The sequence below is a fragment of the Clinocottus analis genome, unplaced genomic scaffold, assembly GCF_023055335.1.
Source record: "Clinocottus analis isolate CAN_PGR_092001 unplaced genomic scaffold, fCliAna1.0.p SCAF_3, whole genome shotgun sequence".
Lineage (NCBI taxonomy): Eukaryota > Metazoa > Chordata > Actinopteri > Perciformes > Cottidae > Clinocottus > Clinocottus analis.
In genome coordinates this window covers 19223849-19247701 of record NW_027176042.1, presented here as the reverse complement: position 1 = coordinate 19247701, position 23853 = coordinate 19223849, and the positions used below count along the sequence as shown (strand labels likewise).

At 40.9% G+C, this 23853-nt stretch overlaps 3 protein-coding genes across 4 annotated transcripts; all 3 read left to right on the top strand.

The window, feature by feature from the left end:
• The first annotated feature begins 413 nt into the window (after positions 1-413).
• Positions 414-13618, top strand: itcha (itchy E3 ubiquitin protein ligase a). Of its 2 annotated transcripts, none has more exons than XM_068594041.1 (24): positions 414-542; positions 1622-1743; positions 2045-2186; positions 2802-2926; positions 3725-3856; positions 4181-4229; positions 4401-4579; positions 4816-5221; positions 5399-5494; positions 5771-5945; positions 6380-6449; positions 6559-6643; positions 6731-6859; positions 7218-7290; positions 7470-7541; positions 7615-7703; positions 7957-8116; positions 8396-8529; positions 9106-9246; positions 9594-9714; positions 9862-9966; positions 10214-10310; positions 10409-10481; positions 10915-13618. In XM_068594041.1, exons 2-24 carry the CDS (start codon positions 1719-1721, stop codon positions 11012-11014), a joined length of 2778 nt encoding a protein of 925 aa, XP_068450142.1. In that variant the 5' UTR covers positions 414-542; positions 1622-1718; the 3' UTR covers positions 11015-13618. The 2 variants fall into 2 exon arrangements, with proteins under 2 accessions (XP_068450142.1, XP_068450141.1); XM_068594040.1 differs by having other exon boundaries at positions 420-542; positions 1673-1743.
• Positions 13619-13955: 337 nt separating this feature from the next.
• On the top strand, positions 13956-16414 carry pxmp4 (peroxisomal membrane protein 4). The gene is made up of 4 exons (XM_068595322.1): positions 13956-14103; positions 14328-14390; positions 14485-14683; positions 14787-16414. The coding sequence occupies exons 1-4, from the start codon at positions 13991-13993 to the stop codon at positions 15048-15050; spliced, it is 639 nt and encodes a 212-aa protein (XP_068451423.1). The 5' UTR covers positions 13956-13990; the 3' UTR covers positions 15051-16414.
• A 1777-nt stretch (positions 16415-18191) lies between these two features.
• tgm5l (transglutaminase 5, like) lies at positions 18192-23699 on the top strand. The gene is made up of 14 exons (XM_068595321.1): positions 18192-18214; positions 18398-18580; positions 18684-18917; positions 19241-19359; positions 19987-20115; positions 20497-20674; positions 20865-21000; positions 21160-21263; positions 21370-21609; positions 21702-21767; positions 21860-22069; positions 22168-22325; positions 22833-22969; positions 23419-23699. Exons 1-14 carry the CDS (start codon positions 18208-18210, stop codon positions 23570-23572), a joined length of 2055 nt encoding a protein of 684 aa, XP_068451422.1. The 5' UTR covers positions 18192-18207; the 3' UTR covers positions 23573-23699.
• The last annotated feature ends 154 nt before the right edge of the window (positions 23700-23853 follow it).

Genomic DNA, 23853 nt, shown 5'->3' with positions numbered 1-23853 from the left:
ACAACATAACAATCACACCTAAGGTAAATAGTAGTAGTTAATAGCTTCTCCATAAGTTATCACAGCCCTAAAAGTGCCACGAATACACTCCATAATAGCTACTGAGGTTGTGAATCAGATCCACGAGTACTGAACCATCCATGAAAACTGAGCAACTTCAGTTTGCTGATGAAGTTCTTGTGATTTTGTTGAAAGCTCCAGAAAAAAAAGCTAGTTGGTGAACTTTTAATTTGGGGGATTTGATCACAGGCCAAGAATAATTTCGTCTTTAAATTGAGCAGAATGCCTGGATGTATTTTGCAATTGGATGTATAGTTATAGTATATTATAGATTTTGTAAAAATACAGTACATAACAAAATGCAAACAATCGTTTTAAATAAAGGTAACACTTTATTGTGAAAAGCTCGTACAGGAACACCTGATCTTGTCCTGGCTAGCGGAACGCGAGGCTGTGGTGATGGCAGGCAGCTACCTGTCAACAACCTAGGCAGAGCTGAAACGGAATTGGCTGGTTAGCCCTTTGTCGTCTGCTTCTGTCAGGTACGGTCACCTCGGGTCAGTCTCTCGCCAAGTTGGGTGAGCTTTTCTCGGCTGGTTAGAGGAGCCGTGAGCCGTTAGCATTACTAACGTCACTCAACGCACGGTTAGCTTGAGCGTCGGCGTTCACAGGACGTCGGCGAACAAAGTTGTCTCCAGGTGGTGGAACTTCTCGATTTCTCTCTGCTATTCACAAAAAATAACACTTAGAATATATCCAATAATACATCTTTGCAATATCACGGTCAACGCTGTTCCCCTTCCAACGGGCAGTGTTTGAAGTAGTCTTGACAACAAATCTCCTGCTGGCTAACCCCCTTTGCTAACGTGACAGACGCTATTAGGCTACAGTTGTAACGTAGCTGCCTTCACGCTGCAGACAGCAGGCAGCACGTAGCCTCTCTAACAACTTTATCTCACTGCCTAGTATCTGCTTAGAAGCTGCATGTGCAATTGTGACCTACCCTTATTGTCTAGTGTTTAAAATAAGCGGATTTATTGTGCTGTCAAAAGGATGTTGTCTCGAGATTAGCAAGGAAGGTTTAGTGAGTCTTAATTAAACCAAGTTAAGGATGGGATTTCCGTTATGGTAACGTTTCATGGCGGTTTCTTGAAATAGCTCGGATGATCATGTCAGGGGTAAAACGTGCATTTGAGTGCAATTTGTATCTTTGCACGTTAAAATGAACTTAAATCCACATAGCTAGAGTTGGAAAAACAATACTTTACACGACGAGTCAGGCCTCCGTAAGGCAAAAAGAATAACGGCAATGCTTTTCAGTGTTATTATTCATTGTAAGAATTATGTACAAATTGCTCCCAGGGTTTATTTTATATGCATACTATAAAGGATGTTCACCCGACATGTTTTGCTTCGAGTTTATTGTGAATATCAAAAGTTAGGTATTTGATTTGGCATCGCCACAATCAAACTCGTTTAACGCCTCCAGAAATGTAAACCAGTCATTCGTGCCCTTTTGTCTGGTTAGATAGTCTCATCAATCCATACCTGCTGTAGCATGTAAAGACAGGCTATATTTTCTAGTGAAAGTAGCAACCTAACCGCCTAATCTTTCTGTAAGTACCTAGTGTCCCATGTTTACACCTGATGTCACTGGTTGCGGTTGTTGCAGATCCTTTCGGTGTAGCCAAACAAGGCTGCAGTGTTATGGATGAACCATGAAGGCCCAATTACAAGTCACAGGTAAGTTATCAATTGTTATTGCAATATTTGTAAGCCCGTTTATCAACAAACATTAGACACAGTTTGGACAAATTTTCAGTACTGTCTGACTTGAGCTATATGAAGCTAAAGGCTATGGGGTGTTAAGTTCCTCTAGCTGTCACTGACTGTTGTTGTGTCCAGTATAGAAAGCTACAGGAATCTGTGGGTTGTATTCATATTCATGGTGTTAGCAAGTTGTTGCATCTACACCCAATGCAACTTCTGATCTAGTGAAACTTATATTACCAACAATTTCACTTTGGTGTTTTATCCTCTCCAGTGCTTTCAGCTAAGCTGAAGGAAAACAAAAAGAACTGGTTTGGTCCAAGCCCTTATGTTGAGGTAACCGTTGATGGTCAGTCAAAGAGGACTGAGAAGTGCAACAACACACACAGTCCTAAATGGAAACAGGCTGTCACAGTGTGAGTATGACTATTGTGTTTGTCATAAGAAAGACATTGGCTTTTCAATTATCAGATGATGTGTGAGTTGTTCATACAAGTATTTAATAGTTCATACAAGTCATTTAAACTACATTTAGTCTACATACAACATTGTGGAGGGGGGAGAGGGGGTTCTCATTTTAGTTAGTATGTATGTGTCAATAAGGATAAACAAACTACCTTATCGTGGTAACTGTGCCATTGGAATAGGGCCCAGTTTGTACAAATGTGCAAGTAACTGGTGAAACTAATACACCACCTTCAGGGGCATTTTATTAGTAAAACTGTGTAGCATCATTTCTCAAATCTTTAAATGTATCTTATCCCTGGCACCCTAAAGCCTTGAAGTTATGTCTTACAATTGCTTTCTTGTCGTATATAAAACTGCAGTGATGTCAAACAAACAACCTGATACAGTAGATCTCCCCCCAACATATGAAAAGTGAAGAGGAAAAAAAAGTAATATCCTAATCCTTATTTATTGTTTTCCACTTAAAGCATAGTTGACTATGAATCCTTTCAGCATTAGTGCAGACCCTCCTTAATCTTTTTCTCTGATGCTGATTATCTGGTCATTTTCTTGCTTACCTACAGAATTGTTACTCCGGTCAGCAAGCTGATATTTCGTGTTTGGAGCCACCAGACACTGAAAGCAGACATCCTGTTGGGAATGGCCATGCTGGAGATCAGAGAGACCCTTAAGGCTAACGACCTGAAACGTGAGTTCACACTACTTTCCTTGGTCAACTCTTTTTGGGTTGAGTGCCGCATAATACTAAGAGGTATTTAAGACAAAGTTCCCACCACATGGCTCATGTAGTTCAGGGTAATAAAAAGTTGTATACATTGTAATCTCACTTTCAGTATCCATTTTGTGTTCATGTCTATTAGCCACATGATGTACAGTATTTGGCAGATGTTGCACACATTGTAGACTCTGCACATGTGTGTAAGAGCACATACTGTATCTGCCTGTGTTTATTAAAAAAAACTTTTTGGGGCTTTAATAAGATTAAACCACAACATGCAAGTTCTCTTTGGGATTTAGATCTCACCTATGACCTTCCACTACCTTGGACTGTGTTTACATTTCAATACAATGGCCCATCTCGGCATGTGCAAACCATGTGACATAAAAGACGGGTCAATGTTCTATGTAGCGGCTTCGCTTTCATTTGCAGAGAGTAAAAAAAGATTCTAAGAAACCTCGCCAGTAGCCCCTGGAGGCCATGCTGCTTGTTACACCCCATGTGACTAAAGTGGTTTGAGCTGACAGAGGGACTGACACTGCCAGAGAGCCCCATACTCTCACCATCATGACTGAAAGGGAATAATTAATCATTTTCCTTAGGCCCTCCTTGGGAAAATTATTTTTGATTCGGAAAAGTACGTACATTTAATGGTAATTTGCAGTGCAGCCTCAGCAACATCTGTTTTCATTTTGTTGTGATGAGGCGTGATGTCTGTCTGGCACACTATAAGCACCTGTTTAACACTGTATTCTGTACCCTACGCAGTATCTGAGGTTGTGCAGACGCTGCAGCTGTGCTCTGACAGAGACCATCGAGATGTTGTAGGTGACCTGTCGGTCTGCCTGGACGGGATGCAGGTAGACCCAGACACCTTGGCCTCGGCAGAGAGAGATTATGGTAAAGAACCACACACAAACCCACCATACCAGGTTGACCACGGAAATTAATTTAGCACATAAACTATGTAAGATTTTTGAAAATCAATTGATTTAGTTTCTGTTAAGAGACTCTACGTTCCTAGCCTTTCAGTGTTTGTCCGATAGTCATCAGTAATGGTTAAAAACAACTCTAACAACTTCTTTTATATAACTGATATATCGGCCTGCTTATCCATATGAAAAAAATGTTCCTCTTTATACATATTTTTCTCACAATTCTTATATAACCAGCAATAATATCCCAAATTATTATATGATGCCACTTATATTTTTCTCATTCTAGCTACTATTTCAAATGGAGTTGCAAGAAAAAATGGAGACACTGGCAACAGGTGGAGTAAACTTTTATTTATAGGCCTACATATACATGCATCTTTGCACAAATCTTGGGTCGGTGGTTTGGTAAAAAAAAAAAAAAGAAGACTCAAATCTCTTAGTTTGTGTGTTTTAAAATACTCATTTTATACCTGTCAAATAACTTCAGAAACTCTCTTGATCCCCAGGTCAAGCAGAGACACATCCCCTTCCAGTGATTCAGAGGAGTGGGTTATTGTACCTAACGGTCATGCCGTCAATGGTACGGGTTCTCCTTCCCAATCTCCGGGGGGCTCCAACACCTCGCGTCCTCCCAGACCAGCCCGACCTCCACCTCCGACGCCTCAAAGACCAACAGCCTCGCCGAGTAGGAAAAGCACTAGATATCAAAGATTTTACAATTTAACATTAGCTACATTACATTAGCTATTACAATTTGACACAACATTCATTTTACATTCGTACGCCATCGATTATTTTTTAAGTTAAGAAATGGTGTGTGCCTCGTGTTCAATAAACCAAATCAAACCAAATTCACCTCTGCAAATGAATTCACAGATTCAAAGCTTTTCTTCTCTGCCATCCTCCCACTCCTCTCCCCAGCCTCTTCAAGCAGTTCCTCCCCTAGTGAGCTGAGTGATGCTCCAGCATCTTATGGCTCCTCTCAGGCGTCGGCTAGTGGATGCTCAAATCAGCAGGATGACTCTGGAGTGGCAACAGCTACAGCAGCAACAACAACTGCAGCAACAACCACAGCAGCAGCAGCAGCAGCAGTAGCAGCAGCAGTGACAACAACAACAACAACAGCAGCGACGGCGGCAACAGCAGCAGCAGCAGCAGCAGCAGCAGCAGCAGCAACAGCAGCAGCAGCAGCGGCAACAACAACTGCAGCAGCAGCAGCATGTTCCCAGGCTGCAAGTGGCCCCAAACCAGGGACCTCTGCCTCCGCGGCTCTGACCACAACCACTCCCAGAATCACACCCATGAGCAACGGCCCCTTACCACCAGGGTAAAAAAGCAAGACGCTGCACTTATTTCTGAAAGTCCTCACTGTAGCCACTGTTTTTTTGTTATTGTGTTATGGAGCAGAGTTTTAGGTATTTTATTTTTTCAATGACAAGCAGTTTACTTGCTTTACTGTTTCCTGCGCTTTGCCTTTGCTCACTCATTTACATCGTCTCTACAGGTGGGAACAAAGGGCGGACCAGAACGGACGGATGTACTATGTGGATCACATTGAGAAAAGGACAACCTGGGAAAGGCCAGACCCTCTGCCATCAGGGTACCGACACACTTCATGAATCTTTTATACTGTGAATACTAATGTGGTTCTTGCTCTACTCTGTTGGACTGTGTGAAGTCATACATCATATAAAGGATGTCAGATTAGTACAGACATGTTTTATTTTCTGTTTGCACAGTTAAAAGGTACAAATCACTTAGTGGGCTCTAGTCCATTTTGCACTTCTTTTTTCAGGTGGAGCCCTCGGGCACATCAACGATTTGGCCAACGTTGTCAACACCGCCTTCTGTTTTTTTAATTTTCTCTTTCCTGAAGGTGGGAGCGCAGGGTGGACCCGATGGGTAGGGTGTACTACGTCGACCACATAACCCGAACTACTACGTGGCAACGACCAACTCAGGAGTCTGTGCGTAACTATGAAGAGTGGCAGCACCAGCGCAGCCAGCTGCAGGGAGCCATGCAGCAGTTTAACCAGCGCTTCATTTATGGGGTGAGAGCGCTGTATTAGAATTAGTTTGCCCTGTATTAGTTACTGGATTTGTTACATTCACCTCACTGCACATAAAGCACACTTTGGCCATTCATTTATTTTTAATTCATGATCTATTTAAGTATTCTGCTTTGAAGAATAATTAGTTTCTGATATGGTTTTAACATTGAGATGTTCACTTCCTGTCTGGACAATTATTTTTTACTTGAATGTGCAAATTGATGTCATGCTTACAAAATCAGAGATTAAATAATGTACATTAAACAGCGATTCATGGTGAACACAGAGAACAGAAAAGACAATGCTATGAGGTCAATTACACATGTCATGATGCGTTGCGTTAATATGCGGTGACAAATGCAGTTTAAAACTTTTTTATTGTAAAAACAAATTTAAAAAATCATTGGACATGTCCCATTTTCTCTCTGTTTCAGCTCCAAGACCAGTTGGCAGCCACGGCCAACAAAGAGTTTGACCCGCTGGGACCACTGCCACATGGTTGGGGTAAATATCACTGAGCTTTGGACATTTGTTTTAGCCGTAGTTAATGAAATAAAAAAACACAGAAAAGACGTGCGCAGTAAATTGAATATGAAATATGTTTGTTACGTAGAGAAGAGAACAGACACCAACGGCAGAGTGTATTTTGTCCATCACCCGACTCGGGCGACACAGTGGGAGGACCCCAGGACACAAGGGTGAGTGTATGCCCGTGCCTGTATGTGTATCTTTTTTTACAATGGATGTGTTTGATGTTTATATTCACGTGTGTTTGTATTGTTTAGGCTGCTGAATGACAAGCCCCTGCCGGAGGGTTGGGAGATGAGGTTCACAGTAGATGGTATTCCCTACTTTGTCGACCACAACAGGCGAACCACAACCTACATTGACCCTCGCACAGGGAAATCCTCACTGTAAGTTCTTGTTTAAATCTTAACTTGCTCAATTGAATAGCTGTCTTACAGGAGGACCACTCTCTTCAGGTTACCTGCCTTTTTTCAAAAAAAAAAAAAAAAAACGATTTCCACAGTAATTAGGTTTTAATGTTGACACAAAATACTGATACATTCAATGGTATTACGACGATGATGAAAAGCCTGATTAGAGCATCCCTTAGTGGCATTCTGTGATACAGGGGCAGCACAATTTCACATTCATTTTTAATTTGTGGACGTGTATAAACAATTATACACACACACCTCAAGTGCATACATGGACTAAATGTGCTCGTTGAATGGACTTTGAACAAGGCTCTTTTGGTCTTTTCCACAGTGAGAATGGGCCACAGATAACCTATGTCAGGGACTTCAAAGCCAAGGTGCAATATTTCAGGTTCTGGTGTCAGGTATGTGCCGCACAGTAAATGTTGAAATGCTTTTGTTATCTCCCGTGATTGTTCAACCTTTCTTCATCTTCAATGCTCCTACTTTGGTTGATTAATGTGCAAAGATAACAAGTTAATGTTCACTGTTTTTCAAAGCCTGCATACTTTCTAAAATACAAGTATTGGTTTGTTTCTCTCAGCAATTGTCGATGCCTCAGCACATTAAGATTAATGTCTCCAGGAAAACCTTGTTTGAGGACTCATTTCAACAGGTAATTCTTCTCTTTTTCTCACGGTATTGTTCCGTTAATGTTTGAGGTTGTAATTCTTTGTCTGCATTCGAAGATCATGAGCTTCCACCCTCAAGATCTGAGGCGGAGACTGTGGATAATTTTTCCTGGAGAGGAAGGCTTGGACTACGGAGGTGTGGCCAGGTAATAGCAACTGAATCTTTGTACAATTGCGTGTTCATTGTATGACTCGTAAGGTGTGTTTTGTTCTCATTTGGATTTTTTTCTTTACACCACCCTTATCTTATGGAAACTATTGTAATATTTACAGCATGTCATCTAATTTCACATTTAAGACCCGATCTGCAACATTTTGCAAACCCCCTCAACTAGTACAACCACTTCCACTTAATCTTTTCTTTGTTTTTTGTTATGTCTTCCGTTGTTTTATTTTCAGGGAGTGGTTCTTCTTGCTCTCTCATGAAGTACTGAACCCCATGTACTGTTTGTTTGAGTATGCCGGCAAGGACAACTACTGTCTGCAGATCAACCCTGCGTCCTACATCAACCCTGATCACCTCAAGTACTTCAAGTTCATAGGACGCTTCATCGCCATGGTACCTTCATGATTACTTTGTCCCGCAGGATTGATCATGTTTTTTTGTCAAAATGTATATTGATGATGCAATATGGTTTACGATTGTATTCATATGATGATCTCAAATCACGAAAATATACATCTGGGCTCATATAAATGCCTCATTCAGAAGGGAATTCATTTATTTGATATTTTAAATGACCAAATAGCTCCTCGCCCCATACTGTTGCACTTTTCTTTTCTTAATTGTATTTGGCTGTTGTTTTTAATACATTCATTCACCAACTGCCCCTTCTAGGCCTTGTTCCATGGAAAATTCATCGACACAGGTTTCTCCCTGCCGTTCTACAAGCGAATTCTGAACAAACCTCTGGCTCTCAAAGACCTGGAGTCCATCGATCCAGAGTTTTACAACTCCCTCATCTGGATCAAGTAGGTCTGGGGACACAAGAGACATTGTGCATTATGGGTGGTGGAACGCTGATGATGTGACAGAACATGACGTGTAGAAAACAATGGGGAAGGTTTGCATGAGTGGATGAATAGACTCGTTTATGTCACTTTAAATGCCCGGGTGGTCATTTACTGTGGTGTACCCTCAGCCGGTTTTGTATTGAAGACGCTCATTTTGAGTTGTTATTGTTGCATTCAAGTATGGAAGCACCATATTCTTAACCAATATGATTAATTTGTTTCCAAATTATCATAATTCCTACATATTTGGGTTCATACCAATACAATCTGGCCACATATAATAATGCAGTTAGTAGAGTTGTTTTTCTTTTTCAAGGAAAAGTTCTTATTTGCTTTCTTGCCAGCAGTTATATTCATGATCGATACCTGGTTTAGTTACTCTTGGCGGCCAAGAAATGCATATAAACATCCCCCAGTAAAACAGCAAATTGTATTTGGGGCAAAAATTGTATATGTAACATATACATGTTTTTGGAGGTACTTATCAGTGGATTCAGTTTTTGTTAACAATGATAATGACTCTCTGCCCTGCAGGGATAATAACTTAGAGGAGTGCGGACTGGAGATGTTCTTTTCCGTTGACAAAGAGATCCTGGGGGAGGTCACCACCCACGAGCTGAAACCAGACGGAGGAAACGTCCAAGTAACTGAGGAAAACAAGGAGGAATACATCAGGTACAGACACGTCCTCTGCTGCTAGTCTTATCCAGGCTGAATTGCAACTGTATAACACATTGATATCTCCTACAGTCAAACTTTAACGCTGTTGTAGACAGTATTATATGTGAACCAGGTCTTAACATTGTTCTGCCATGTGTAATGGAAAAGGTAATGATCCGAAACAAACTGCATTGGCTATTTCCAGCAGTAGTGACTGCATTTAAAGGATGTTTTTTTAAGAATGACTTCATTCAAGAGATAATGTGCAATTAATTTAACATTTTATTTTCCAAGCAACCACAAACCTTCATTCCTTAAAGTATTTTTGATTGTGACGTAGTTGTTTTTTGTAATGTCTGCAGGTTGGTGGCAGAGTGGAGGCTGTCCAGAGGTGTGGAGGAGCAGACTCAAGCATTCTTTGAGGGCTTCAATGAAGTCTTGCCCCAGCAATACCTTCAATACTTTGACGCTAAGGAATTAGAGGTAATGGGGAAAAAACTAGACCTATTCTGACCCACTTTTACCAAAGCAGGAAAGGTGTATTTTTCAGGTTGTGTTGGTTCTTGAAAGTGTTGCTTCTGTTGGGATAAATCATCCATACATGAGATCTTGCTTCCCTCTTGCCTGTAGGTGATGCTTTGTGGGATGCAGGAGATAGACCTGGTGGACTGGCAGAGAAGCACCATCTACAGGCATTATGCCCGAAGCAGCAAACAGATCCTTTGGTTCTGGCAGGTCAGTACAGCAACACACTTTGCTCTACTTTTCCTACAGTTGATTAATATTGCACAATAGTAGTGCAGTTTGATATCTCAATATACATTTTTCCTCAGGCATGTTGGATTCAACACTGAGTTTTTTTAATTGACACAAAGATTTAAAAAAAAAAAAAAAATCCTTATAGATCAAAGAGAAACTTGAGAATTCAGATTAATTATGTCTGATTTAAAAGTGGTATTAACGCAGAATGATCTCTTGACAGTTTGTGAAGGAGATGGACAACGAGAAGAGGATGAGACTGCTGCAGTTTGTCACGGGAACCTGTCGCCTTCCTGTTGGGGGCTTCGCCGACCTGATGGGTACGCAAAGTGGACACATGCACACTCACAGCGTATATATCGCATCAGAATTGACTTCTTGGTTTAATTGTTCTTGTGCTTCTTACTCATTATTTTAGGAAGCAACGGCCCTCAAAAGTTCTGCATTGAGAAAGTGGGCAAAGAAAACTGGCTTCCACGAAGCCATACATGGTAAGTCCTGTTATTCTACTTCCACAGAAGCGTGACTAAATTTCCAAATAGATGCAGGATTAAACCTGAATGACCAAGCCCTCTTAGTCATTTCTGATTCAAGCAATCACAAGCCGTCCATTATTGGCCTGGCTTAAATACTATGTAAGAAAATATTTGTACCTTGAGTAGTACAGTTTGTGTTTATTTAGCAGATTTTTCACAGATGTTTCTCACCAGATAAGTCAGAGTTTCATAAATAACACTGGGCAAAAGGTTATGTGAAAATCTGTATTTTTATCAGCAGATTTCAAAATCTTTTGAGGTACTTTTGTGTCACAAAGGAAATGCAGGGATTACACATAATGGCCAAAATGCCCCTGTGAAGTTTCCCCCTGGGGATGAATAAAGTATACATCCACCTATCTAGTTTCTTTCTCTTTTCTCTGTACAGCTTTAATCGTCTGGACCTCCCTCCTTACAAGAGCTACGAGCAGCTGAAGGAGAAGCTCATGTTCGCCATAGAGGAGACGGAAGGCTTTGGGCAGGAGTGATGCACCAAGAGATGTGATGGAGCACTATGGGCTTGGAGGAGCCATAACCCATTTTCAGACAAAGAGAAATTGATTCTCAGATTCTCCTTGCAGCCAGGAGCTGCTTTTTAACTGGTGGATGGACGCGCAAATCTTTATTTTCTATAACATTAACATAGGCAGTTAAAACTGTTTCCAAGCTGTTCGCCCACAAATTAATTTTCCCCCACAAGACGCCTGTGAACCCTCCTCCCTCTTTCACTTCTCCCCTACATGATGGGACCAGCGGCTCTCTCTCTTAGTCCTGTCAGCCGACGATCAGACAATGGAGGCCGGAGAGACGCCTTTCTCACCCTGTCATGTCTGCACTCTACACGTACATCTGTGAATCTGTGCAGTAGTAACTTTTTAAGAGCCACCTTGTTGGGTTTATGCACTAGAATTAAACATTTTAGAGAAAATAACCATATTTGTGCGCTTTGACTTAGAAAAAAAAGGATTCATATCTAAAAGTAACATCAATGGCACATATATGGTTTTGAGTCTTTTAGACTTTTATTTTTCTTTAGTCGTAAAAAATGGATGAATGGATCGTTTTTATTTTATTTTTTAACAGCTGACTGACTCCCGTAGCACATACGCAGTTTCTTTTTAGTAACTTTGATAAATATGATCATGCTAATTGTGATGCTGCGAATTTCTCTTTTTTTTTTTTTTGATAGCTTGATCTCTTAACTTTACAAAGAGTTGAAACTTTGAACTAGTTTGCACATTGTTATGTGAGCAGGAAGTCGGTTGTGATTGTTCTTAAGAGAGGTGTATTTTTATGTGCAATAGTTTTGTAGAAAACAATTTTGCCAATTATAGAGCCAAACAGTGATTTGTTTGATCATTTTATAACACTTTGGTAAGTTTCAGCATTAGCTATTCATTTCAATTCTCAATATGTAACGGAGAACATTTGCATGTTTGCAAGTGTATTTGGTGAAACTGGTTTGTTTGTGATTTGATTTGAGAACTTTGCCTTCCCAAAGTGTTCTGTGCTGTATATACTATCTGACCTCCAATGGTCACTTCCTTTACCAGTCAGAGTGAAGTCTTTTTATTGATGATTAGCTGTTACTAATGAAGTGGGAGCTTTAGGGTGCATTGCGTAAAAGAGAACAATCTTTTGTTGACTAATGACCTATTCCCACTGAACGGTAGCCAATTTTCTGGTCTACATCCAGAATTAAGTATTATTCTAGATCAATTATGACTGTTTAATGTGTTCAGTGACTAATGCAGTTTATGTAAATATACTTACAGAGTAGAAAATGTCCATCCAAGCAGTGGACCCCTTTGAGTTGCAGGTATACGTTAATAACTAAGATTTTAATTAATGTTATATATATATATATATATATAAGTGGCCCTAGTTTTATAGGGTGTTAGGTATTCAGATTTGTACATTAGTATATTAGTGTATTTCATGTCTTTTCCAAAAATAGCTCCACTAACGTCAAACTTAAAGTTTCTTTTTAGTTTCAGGTAGAGTGTAACTTTAAGAAAATGACTATGGAACCAATCTACCAAAGGATTTTATTTAATTATTTTTTGTAAGCCACCAGTAAACCCGTGTGACCAGTTCTTAACAAAATTATTACACATTTCACATTGGTCACTATTATGTTTTTTTATCGTTCTTTATCATATTAGTGGGTAACACTGTGACATATAGAAAGGTAGCTCCGCTACTTCAATCATAGATACAAAATTTTAATAATTAAAATCTGTAGAGTGATATTTTTTAACGACTTGTATCTGTCAAAGCATCAAGTTGTGTGCGCGTGTGTGTGCGTGTGTATATATAGGCAGTGTGGTGTAAATTAAATTGTATCATTTGAATGTGTATCTAGGTCACTGAACAATCCTCATTACACCCTAAGTTTCAACAAATTAAATTTAAGTTCACTGTAAAAGGTAAAGGGATGTTGTGCTCATGACTTTGCCGATGTGTGAACTGTGTGGCTGTCTGTCTTATTATCGTGTCAATGCTCGTACTACAGAAGAAAGGAAGACCTGACGGGTGTATCGGCCCTCAGTCAGTACCAGTTATTTCACACTTTACACTAAATTGTGTCCGATGTTTCACATTAACTTGCATTTATCTCCTTACTGACAGTAATGCACACCCATACATACGACACTCCGTGTGTACCTACCGCTTTGTAGACTTGTGAAGAGATTATTGTAAAAAGGAAATCTTGATTTCAAATAAAATGGAAAAAAAGAAAAAAAATATTTTTAATTAAAATGTTTACTGTTGAATATTTTAACAGACTACAACTAATAATTTAGCACCTTGACACTCCAAACTGGTTGAATTAACCACTTCACTGTTTAATCACTGCTGTGTTCCAGATCATGGAGCAGTTAAATGTATAGACATATGCAAAATAGTGGTTTACTTGTTCTGATTGCATTGTACATCATGTTGATAGTGTAATCACTGTTTTTTGAAGCTCTAACTTTTTTGATAAGTGGAAGTCAATGGTTGAATACTATTTATTTGTAGGATGGGTTTCATGTAACAATGGACTAGATTGATCGAGAGAAGAAAAACAGTAATAAAACAATTTAAACACTGGGCTCCTGCATGACATGTGTGAAGTGTTAATTATTATCAAAGCAGTTTTTAAAAAAAAAAACATTTGTTCATAATATCCTACATACAAGCTATTGCTAATTGCAAAACAGTTACACAGTCCCCTCTATCCTAAATTATTAAATTGTTCACATAGAGAATGTATTAATCAGTTAAACTTTCAAAATGCACTTCAACTTTTAACATACATTAATTCACAAAACGCACACTTTAGTAAAAAAATAAAAACATAGGAGTTTACCTAGGAACCTGAGGTATAATGCTGCACACGACGGCTCATGTTCGCTGTGACACAACGCGCTGGAACGTGTGCAACATGAAACAGTGTCCTCTCGGCTGTATTGACAATCATGGCAGGTCCTGACCTGATTAACACTCTTCTGTACACTGTCAACAACCTACTGCAGCAAGACAAGTACAAAGCTGCGTTGGCAGTGTTGAAGGGACTCAGAAACGGTGCCGTGTAAGTGAAAAATACTTAATATATATGAGCTTAACTAACTTCGTGTAGTTTAACCCTTTACCCCTTAGCTAGCTAGTAGCTAACGCTAACATCTGTAGACGCACAACAAACAGTATTAGCAGCAGGTTGTATTGGCTGTACGAAAAGCACCGAGGATGTTTGAACGTGTTTTGGAGCCAGACAGCACTGACATTATAATGATTTATTGTTTGTTCTCCAATCAGATATGGGGCCAAAATCAGAGCACCACATGCTCTGGTAATGACATTTCTCTTCAGGAGTGGCAGGTAGGAATTTTTATTTTTTTTAAAGAAACAGTACTTTGTCGTCACACAGCACGTCTCTGAAATCTCAACCCCTTTTGTTCTTCTTCTCAAATAGTTTGAAGGACAAGCTCAGAGCCATTCTGAAGGCCACGTACACCCACTCCCGCAACCTGGCATGCTTTGTGTTCACATACAAAGGACTGCAAGCCTTGCAGGAGAGATGCCAGGGAAAGAGCTTGCAGTCTCACACCTTTCTGGCCGCCTGTGTTGGAGGATGGTTAGTGTTCGGAGATAACAACAACATCAATAGCCAGGTATGATTCTGCGTGCCTCCTATTCGTACGTTAACGAGCACATAGTCATAAACTCAAGACTGCTCATGTGTTCAGTCAGTTTAAACTCTGTACTCCGCTCTAGATCAACATGTACTTGCTGTCCCGGATCCTGTTCGCCCTCTCCCGGCTGGCTGTGGAGAAAGGATTTATCCCCCAGCCTAAACAAGACCCTTTCCCACTCTTTGCCACGCTTGTGTGGGGTATTGTCTTGTGGCTGTTTGAATATTACCCTCACACCCTGCAGCCCTCACTGCAGTCCTCCATGAACTACCTCTACCATGACAGCAATGTGTGGCATGACATCACAGACTTCCTTATTTATAATAAGCCAAGGACTGCTGCTTAGAAATGACATTTTTTCTCATTATGGACTAGCTCCTATAATATGAGATGCAGTATTTTTTTTTTTTACAATTAATAATATCCCAAAAATGATTGAATGTGGCCTTTTTTAAATTAATGTTAGATTATTGTGTACTGTTTTTTTTTGTTAATTTTTTATTCATCGACAAATGTAGATCATTTTGTGTCAACTCGCACCAAATTTCCACTCAAACAGAGACCAATATATTTGCTATAAGACTAAATCTGCTTTAAAAGAAACATTTGACCTTTTATCTAGAGGTCCAGTCAGTGTTTTTGGTAGATGTAGTCCATTGAAGCTTCCTTGGTGCTACATTGACTGACAGCAGATTTGTTTTTCTGCTCGCAGAGCTGTGCAGAGCTGTGCAGGCTGTTTCTGCATGTACCAGAATGCATTGTGCCTGAGCTCTTGACGCTCAGCCAAACATAGTGGAGCCAAGTCACGCCTATACTTATGCAGGCCATAAAATAAAAATGCAGAAGCTACATAGACGGCAACAACAACCATTATTTTCTACATTGTCAATGGCAGCACATTACAGCTTCCGTCACTCTCGGCAGCTCAGGTTCTAAAGGTTCTCTATGAATAACGAATAAATCGTCCATTAAGTCGTCTAAAACACTGTGAAATGTACACAAACCCTAACACGTAACATCCTCTTCACTTGTGTTTTGTGAGGCTGTTTTCGTTGTTGGAAACCAAACTAGTTTCCAATAGAACAAAGATGTTCAGTTTTTGAGGGACCCCTAACTCCCCAGAGAAATGCTGAAATAGTTTGTAGTTTTTCTTTCCACCAACTACGTCATGATAACATCAAATGTTGATTCTGAATAAAAAAACTAATCTTGCAGCTGCGCACCAGAGACACACCAACAACTGCAGGTGTTTTCACATCATGTCCCTTACCGGGATACATTCAGATATCAATGTCTTTATATACCAAGTTTTTTTTATTCTGCTGGTGTTTTGGGTGATTGTATAATTGTCTTGATTTCATCACGAGTGGTATGTCACTGGTAATACATTCTGCTGTCACAGAATAAAAGACAGAGATGATTAAGACAAATATTTAACTGTTCAATACTTGACGTGTATTTTGGAAGTTATTGTCAATGTACTAATATTTATGATGTTTAAAAGCCGACGGTGTGCCATAATAACATATTTAATGACGACTGAATGAAATTGTGTTTCAGTCAAACCTGATTTCTGGTGTTTTTTCTTCAAAAGGCTTTCATCATCATTTTTTTCAATTGAAGCAGTTATTGCCAGATTAAAGCTTTGCTTGCTAAACACATGTTTATAATATATGATGGATTGTTCTTAAATAAATTAAAGCAAATCAAATTAGCTCTTTTTATCTGTAACATGTGCAGTGTAGTCTGTTATTTATACCTGACGAAAAATAAATGTCTTAAAGGTTTTTTTTCCAGATGTGAAGTGATACTGACCTCATTACAGCAATGTGTGACAGCCAGGAGCCAATCAGATTAATTTAATTTACCAGTTTTATGAAAATTAATCCTCACAGAATCATGACATAGTTTAAAAAATATATAGCAGTCTATCCAATGCTTATTGTAATATTTCTGTCTGGACCAAATCAAAATCCTCAGATTGTCCAAAGTTCCAACTGATTGAAACTTTGTCGCAGCGTATTACTAAATATTAGTCTCACATATCTTTGATTGTTTTGTTTAAAAGGTGTTCTCAAGTATTGGCTCTCACAATATTGTATGGAGACTACAGCTACAGAGTTAGACAGAGCAACATTCCTTGTTGTGACATCAAGTCTGTATTCATTCACCAAAAACGTCACCCACTCAAAATGCTGTACATTTCATTCCCAGCGGGTGACTGCCCTGTCACTTTTCATTCATTCACTTCATGATTTACGCAATACAGCGGTGTTATCTTTGAGACAAGTCCAAACATCAACAGAAACTCCTCCCACCGCCACAGGAAGTCCCAGACTTCTGCTCTGGGGCAGAAGCCACAAATGCTAAGGCTGCGGGCAGCGTCTGTGTGTGTGTGTGTGTGTGTGTGTGTGTGTGTGTAGAGAGAGAAGGAACATAGTTGTGCATGAATATGTGCCTGCCTTTAAACAAAACTGTATTACCAATTAAATTACATATAAGAACTTTGGTCTTGTAGACTTGAGGGAGTTCAAAATTGGATTAAAACAATGCCTGTTCAATAAAATCTAGTTTTGGTTTCGTGAGCTTTTGACACTGTGAGTTGTCACAGCTGGGCAACAAGGTATGCTTAACAAATTATGTGATTTATTAACCAACAAACAAGTCATTACAAGCCAAACAAATGGATGGGAGGAATATATAAATTCAGTTGGGAGTGGGTGCTTGAAAGTGCCCTGCGCGGGTGTAAAAATGAAGAAAAACCACGACAAATGTCAAGGGTCAGACTAGATCTGCCTACAAAAGTGTTCTGCTGCTGCTCCGGCGTTCACGCCTGAGGCTCACTGGGCCCATGCTGCAGATTACTCCTCATTCAGGTCTGCTGCAGAGGAATCAAACAAATCCGTCACAAATCAAAAACGAAAATTAAGAAATTCAAAATGATAGATGTTTGAAATTTATTCATTTATCCAGTCTGGGATGTAGTCTCTGACCCTGAGTGCAAAAAACCTAAATCACCTTTTGCTTTTACTATTTTACAACGGGCTCACACAAGGTAACATGATGCCAAACTAATCCAACTCTAAATACCACAGTACGAATACAATTACATTGTTTTTCACTCAATAAAAAAAGTATTACTTATCCTGCTACAGGTCTGAGCTCTGTATTTCACAACTTTGCAGCAACGTGCAAGTGTTCACGCCCCACATACCATCGTAGTCTCTGTTCCTTTCAGCTGGGTGAGCCTGATTGTTCACGTCACGCTTTGCGTATGACACTGTTCATCTGCAACTCCAGCGAGGAGGTGTGTTCTTTTCTGTGGTGTGTGTTTTCATTCACATTACTTAAGGGCCTTCGTTACAATTAAGGAAAACCAGTTTCACTTGACACTATCACAAGTGAAAGCCCCACCCAGAAGGTTGGGCAAAGGTGTATATAGCAGCCGAGGGTGAAAGCAGGGATACATTACATTGCAATTGAAGACAAAGAGACACCAACAAATGGAAGGTGAGATTTGTCTCCACAAATGCAAGCCATTTCTTCTCTCCTTCTTTGTCAGGTTTTCAGTTCACTGGAGCCTTCCTCACTTTTTGTTTTTGACCATTCAGTTCCTAGTTGCTTCTAACGGGTAATTTTCATGCATTTCCTTTTTGTATCAGTATCTTCATTGTTTTTCCTCTTCATTTGCAGACTTAAAAATACAAAATGTCAACTTGGAAGAATCTGAAAACCTGGAGAGACACAGGACCGAGGGCTTCAGCGGCTCCAAAACCCTGGTGGTGCGAAGAGGAGCCCCCATCAGAGTCACCATGCAACTGCAGGGCCGAGCCTTCGACCCCAAGATCGACTCTCTGAGGATTAAAGTGTTGCTGGGTAGGCTAGATTTAGATATTTGGGGATGAACGGCTTTTGTGTGCAACCAGTCTGAACCACAACTTCAAATCCCTTTGCTTAATTGTCTCTCTTCTCTCCTCAGGCCGCCTGTATGTGGTAATGCCCGTCACTTTCTCCAAGAAGGTTTCTCCCAGCCTTTGGAATGCCTATATGGACCCGGAGGACCTAAACCTCCAGAGCCCCTCCATATTCATCTCCTCTCCCGCCTCCGCCGCGGTGGGCTGCTATGGATTTCAGCTGCATGCGTTCACTCAGGGCGTCAAGAAGACCTTCGCCTTCAGCAAATTCATCCTGCTCTGCAACCCCTGGTGTCGTGGTAAGTGATCAGAAGCCTTTTTATGAAGTTCTTTCAAAGCAATGTTGCAGCAAACCAATGCATAAACGGATGAATAGATACGGGTTGTGCGGCTGAATGACTTCATGATGATGTATTGCATACGGTCATCCCCTTTACTCACGTATTGGTTCGTTTTTTGGGCGTCTGATTACGTCAGTGGGGAGTGAATCATATCTAATGTCTGGCGCCAGCTTTACTAAACAAAGGAAAACAAATCATAATTGTGGTTTATGGAGCGATGCATTTTCAAATGTCAATGCTCAAAGATGTGCTAAATGTCTTTTTGTGTTGCTTTATTCCAGAGGATGCTGTGTATATTCCCTTTGAGGACCAGAGAGAAGAGTACGTCCAGAATGACTCCGGCCTGCTGTTTATAGGGACACCGATGAATATTGTGGCAAGACCGTGGTCCTTTGATCAGGTATGAAAAAGAAAACATATCTGTTGATCTGAACATTTTCTGCAAATATTTAATAAGAAAAAAATGAAAATCAGCAGTTTATTTGCAGCAGAGGTGCTGACTCAACTTTATGGTCATGTCTCATTGTACTGTACCGGAGGCTGTGGACTAAACGAAGGGTTAAGTGTGACATCACCATACTGCTTAGACCAAAGTGAACTCGCGTTAATGGTCCGAGCGACTGGTTGATGAAAATGGTTTTACACCAATGTAAACAGAATATAATTCCTTAATCGTCGTTGCACAAAGTACAACGCAATTAAGTAGCATAGCTGATGTTGCTTACACATATCAAACACTAATACACCATTCGAGGAAAAAACAAATATGACACTGCCTCACAGTCTGAAGAGACACATTTTGGGGCAGCACGTCCAGTAAACTAATTTATCTGAAATTCTTGGTGCGTTGCCTCAAGGGCAACATGTGGCTTGAGTCCACTTGCAGGATATATTTTGAATCCTTAAGTCGGGTTAAACATCAGGCATATATACATGTATATTTGTCTGTCTATTTATTAGAATATGCTCTAAATTGTCACTAAATGTTGATTTTAATCCTCTTACTCCTTCCTCTCTCCCTGTGTAGTTTGAGCCCGGTGTTCTGGAGGCGTGTCTGAATCTGCTCCAAGTCAGCCCTCAGCACCAAAAGGACAGAAGAGTGGACTACCTGAAAAGAAACAACCCCGTCTACATCAGCCGCGTCGTGTCTGCCATGGTGAGTGCGTACCGATTCAGAGCATAAACACAAGATGAACATCGAAACTTCACAATATGAATAAATCCCGAGCCAGCAGTGTTCTGTTTCCACAACGTTTTTATTTACTTTGCGTGACAACATGAGCGTCCTTCGGCTTATCAAAAGCATGTTAGGGCTTGAAACTGGAGCACTATGATCAGCAGATAAACGCACGCCTCCTGCAAAGTTAAAAGGAAGAAAATGGCACACCGTAATTAGTGCAACAGGTTATTAAAGCAGTTATTAAACTGCCACCGTGCATCACAATCATCTGGGAAGATGCGAGTGGTTTGCTTTATAATGTTTTGGGAAGTGGAGTGCAAAATGGAAAATTGCATTTATCTTCTCTTTTCTGTTCAGATCAACAGTAAAGACGACCGCGGTGTGGTGACAGGGAAATGGGAAGGGGACTACAAGGGAGGAGTTAATCCCTCCTTGTGGACTGGCAGCGGAGACATCTTGACCCAGTGGGCCGAGTCCGGTTACAAAGCGGTCAAGTATGGACAGTGCTGGGTTTTTGCAGCCGTCATGTGCACAGGTGATTATGTCCTGATGAACCTAAACTGAAACAAAGTCTTTGCTACAGTACCTTATGTACAAATCTTCCACAGCCAGTCATGCATTACATCCTGATTGATGTCATTTCAGTCCTGCACGCACAGCAGATGATTTTTCCCATTACGCAATTGTGTTCGACGTCTGTCTTTTTTTTTAATTACGTCTTTCAGTCATGAGAGTTCTTGGCATTCCTTGCCGCGTGGTGACAAACTTCAACTCGGCTCACGACACCAATGCCAACCTGGTGATTGAGGAGTACTACAGCGAAACGGGGCAGAAGCTGAAGCACAGCGCAGACAGCATATGGTCAGTGGGGGTTTACCCTTTTTTAATGACCTCACACGGCAAATATGATCCCACAGTGTTTGTGTGAAAGCGCCTCTGGCTTATGAAGCCAGTTTAATAAGATTTGAGGAGCAAGCCTCCTCATGCTTTGTGACATGTTACCGTGCTTCTTCTTTAAAGGAACTTCCATGTGTGGGTGGAGTGCTGGATGAATCGTCAGGACCTGGGATCAGTCATGGATGGCTGGCAGGTTCTTGACCCGACCCCCCAGGAGAGGAGCGGAGGTGTGCGAGAAATCTTTCACTTCCTTTGTCGCGTCTGAACTTGTTCTCTTGATCAAACATCGTCATGACCTTCTTTTTCCTTCTCTATTTTCTCTCTCTCTCGCAGGAGTGTTCTGCTGTGGTCCAGCGCCAGTCAAAGCCATCAAGGATCGGCGTATTGACCTGTTTTATGACGTCCCCTTCGTCTACGCCGAGGTCAACGCCGACATCCACAGGATCGTAGTGAGCGAGGGCCGGGTGGTCGGCCACACCAGGGACACGGAGAAAGTGGGGTCCCTCCTCTGCACCAAAGCTGTGGGCTTACCCAGACACCAGAACATCACGGGAGACTACAAACTAATCAGAAGTACGAGCCATTCATCAGTCATTCATCAAACGGCTGGATGTTTGCTCTCAAGCATGAATACTTACATTTTTCTTTTCGTTCTCACAATACAGGCCCGTATTCCACAATTTCATCGAGAAGTTCCACAATGTCAGAGGACTCGACGCTAATAAGCAGAGGTAATTTCGAATTTTTTCACGCCAATTGACGACAACCGGTCATCTGTTGAAACGCTTGTGTCATCTCCTGCGTGTTCATGTTCTTTTCACAGGCTCATCCAGGGGCATGGTGGTGGTCCTGGCGCTGGATAAAGCTCCTTTCGCCGGGGAGCCGGTCCACTTCACGGTGAAAGTCGTGAACAAGCAGAGGGTGGCCAAGAAGATAAAAGTGCATCTGAACGCCCAGGCGAAAGAATACAACCACAACCCCTCAGACACCTTCTGGGAAAGCCACGGTGTCGTAGAACTGGGACCCATGCAGGGTAAACTCGCCTTTCACTCAGCCACACACTCAAACTTTCACTTTCACTGAGAGATTGTGGTTTCAATGTCTTCCTCTTTTCTCGCTCTTTCTTTCCAGCCAAGGTTTTTCACCAGCAGATCCTCCCAGCAGAGTATGAGGACGTGGTGGGCGACACCGTGATCAGTCTCGCAGTAGTCCTGGAGGACTTGACCAGTCACGAGCGAACCCTGGCCTCTGAGGAGTTCAACATCGCTAGTGCACAGCTCTCCATACAGGTATTGTATTTCAAATTGTCCAAACATGCAGAACTTTTATTGTTTTTTTTTTTGCAAAAAACTTTTACATACCAAATATGTGTTGCCAAACAAAGGGAATATTAACGTATCTGATGTGTGCAGCAGCTTCAGAGGTATAGGAAATTATTGTCAGTGCACAAATTCTACAACGAAATTTGCTTTGCAGCTCACGAAACAGCTTGAAACTGTAATTGTAACCTTCCACACATGCACCACACTCACACACACACACACACACACACACCGGTACACACACCTTCTATTGAGAAAAACAAGAAAAAAAGTAGTACAACAAATAAGTAGTAAAAGGAAGTGACGTATAAATAAGAAAGTGTCCCGTCAAGCTACCGTTGCAGTTTATGAAGATATTATTCCAGGTACACAGTTATTGCACGTTACCTGCTGTTGAAGCTGAAGCTGAAGTGGCATTTCGAACAGTGATTGAAGGGAATTATCAGGGTTAACTAACGGCTTTTGTCCCTTCAGATTGCAGATGAAGACTCCATTGTGCCTAACAAAGAGCAGGCTGCCGTAGTGACCTTCACTAACCCGTTTTCTCACCCGGTGAGCGGAGTGCTGACTGTAGCTGGGGCCGGGCTCATTCGGGGCAAAGTCAACTTCAGGTAGGAATTAAAGACCTCTTGCCTTATTTTTTTGGGATGTACATATTGAATGACTCCAGTGATTTGTGCACTTCATGAATGGCTGCCAACCCCAGGAGTGCCAGAGCGACATGACAGTACAGCATGTCTTTGTTGAAGGAATGTAGGCTTGTTCCACTCGCAATGTTCTGCTAATGTGTGTGTGTTTGGGCAGGCAGGGACAAACAAAATGTTCCTCTGCTGTGGTTAATAATTACTTAAAGGCACAGACGGTTTATTTCATGCTGCTCGAGTACAATAAGTGCGTTATTAGCTTTAGACAAAAACATTTTTTATGACGTGCGTTTAGAACTTTAGACATTCACGCAGGTATAGTGATGGCGTAGCTGTTACAGACAGAACCGGGGCCTGTGTGTCAGCCATCTGCAAACTTTTAAAACTATTTCTATCTTCTTCGTCTCTTCCTGCAGGATGCTCCCTCTGCGTCCAGGCAGCAGCGTGTCGCAGCGCATCACCTTCATCCCCAACAAGGTGGGAACAAAGATGCTGCAGGCCCGCTTGACGTTCTCAGACATCAACTACACCATCAGAGGCTTCAAGATGATCGCTGTCAGAAGAGCTTAAATCCTATTTTTGCAGGGGTTTTTTTCTTCTTTTCGGTCAGGCGTGACATTTCTGATGACAGTGTCGTTTTTTAATTTATGTTGTAAAGACTCAACTGAAGCTCGATAATGGCAACCAAGTGGAAGCATCAGTCGCAAGTCATGTTTTTCTATTGCTTTGTATGATTTGAATGTGAATGTAAATTATATTTATTAAATTAATTATTTATGTTAATGTTACATTTATACTCGTAAAATTGTTTTTTGTATATAAATAAAATAATATATAATCGTATTATCTAC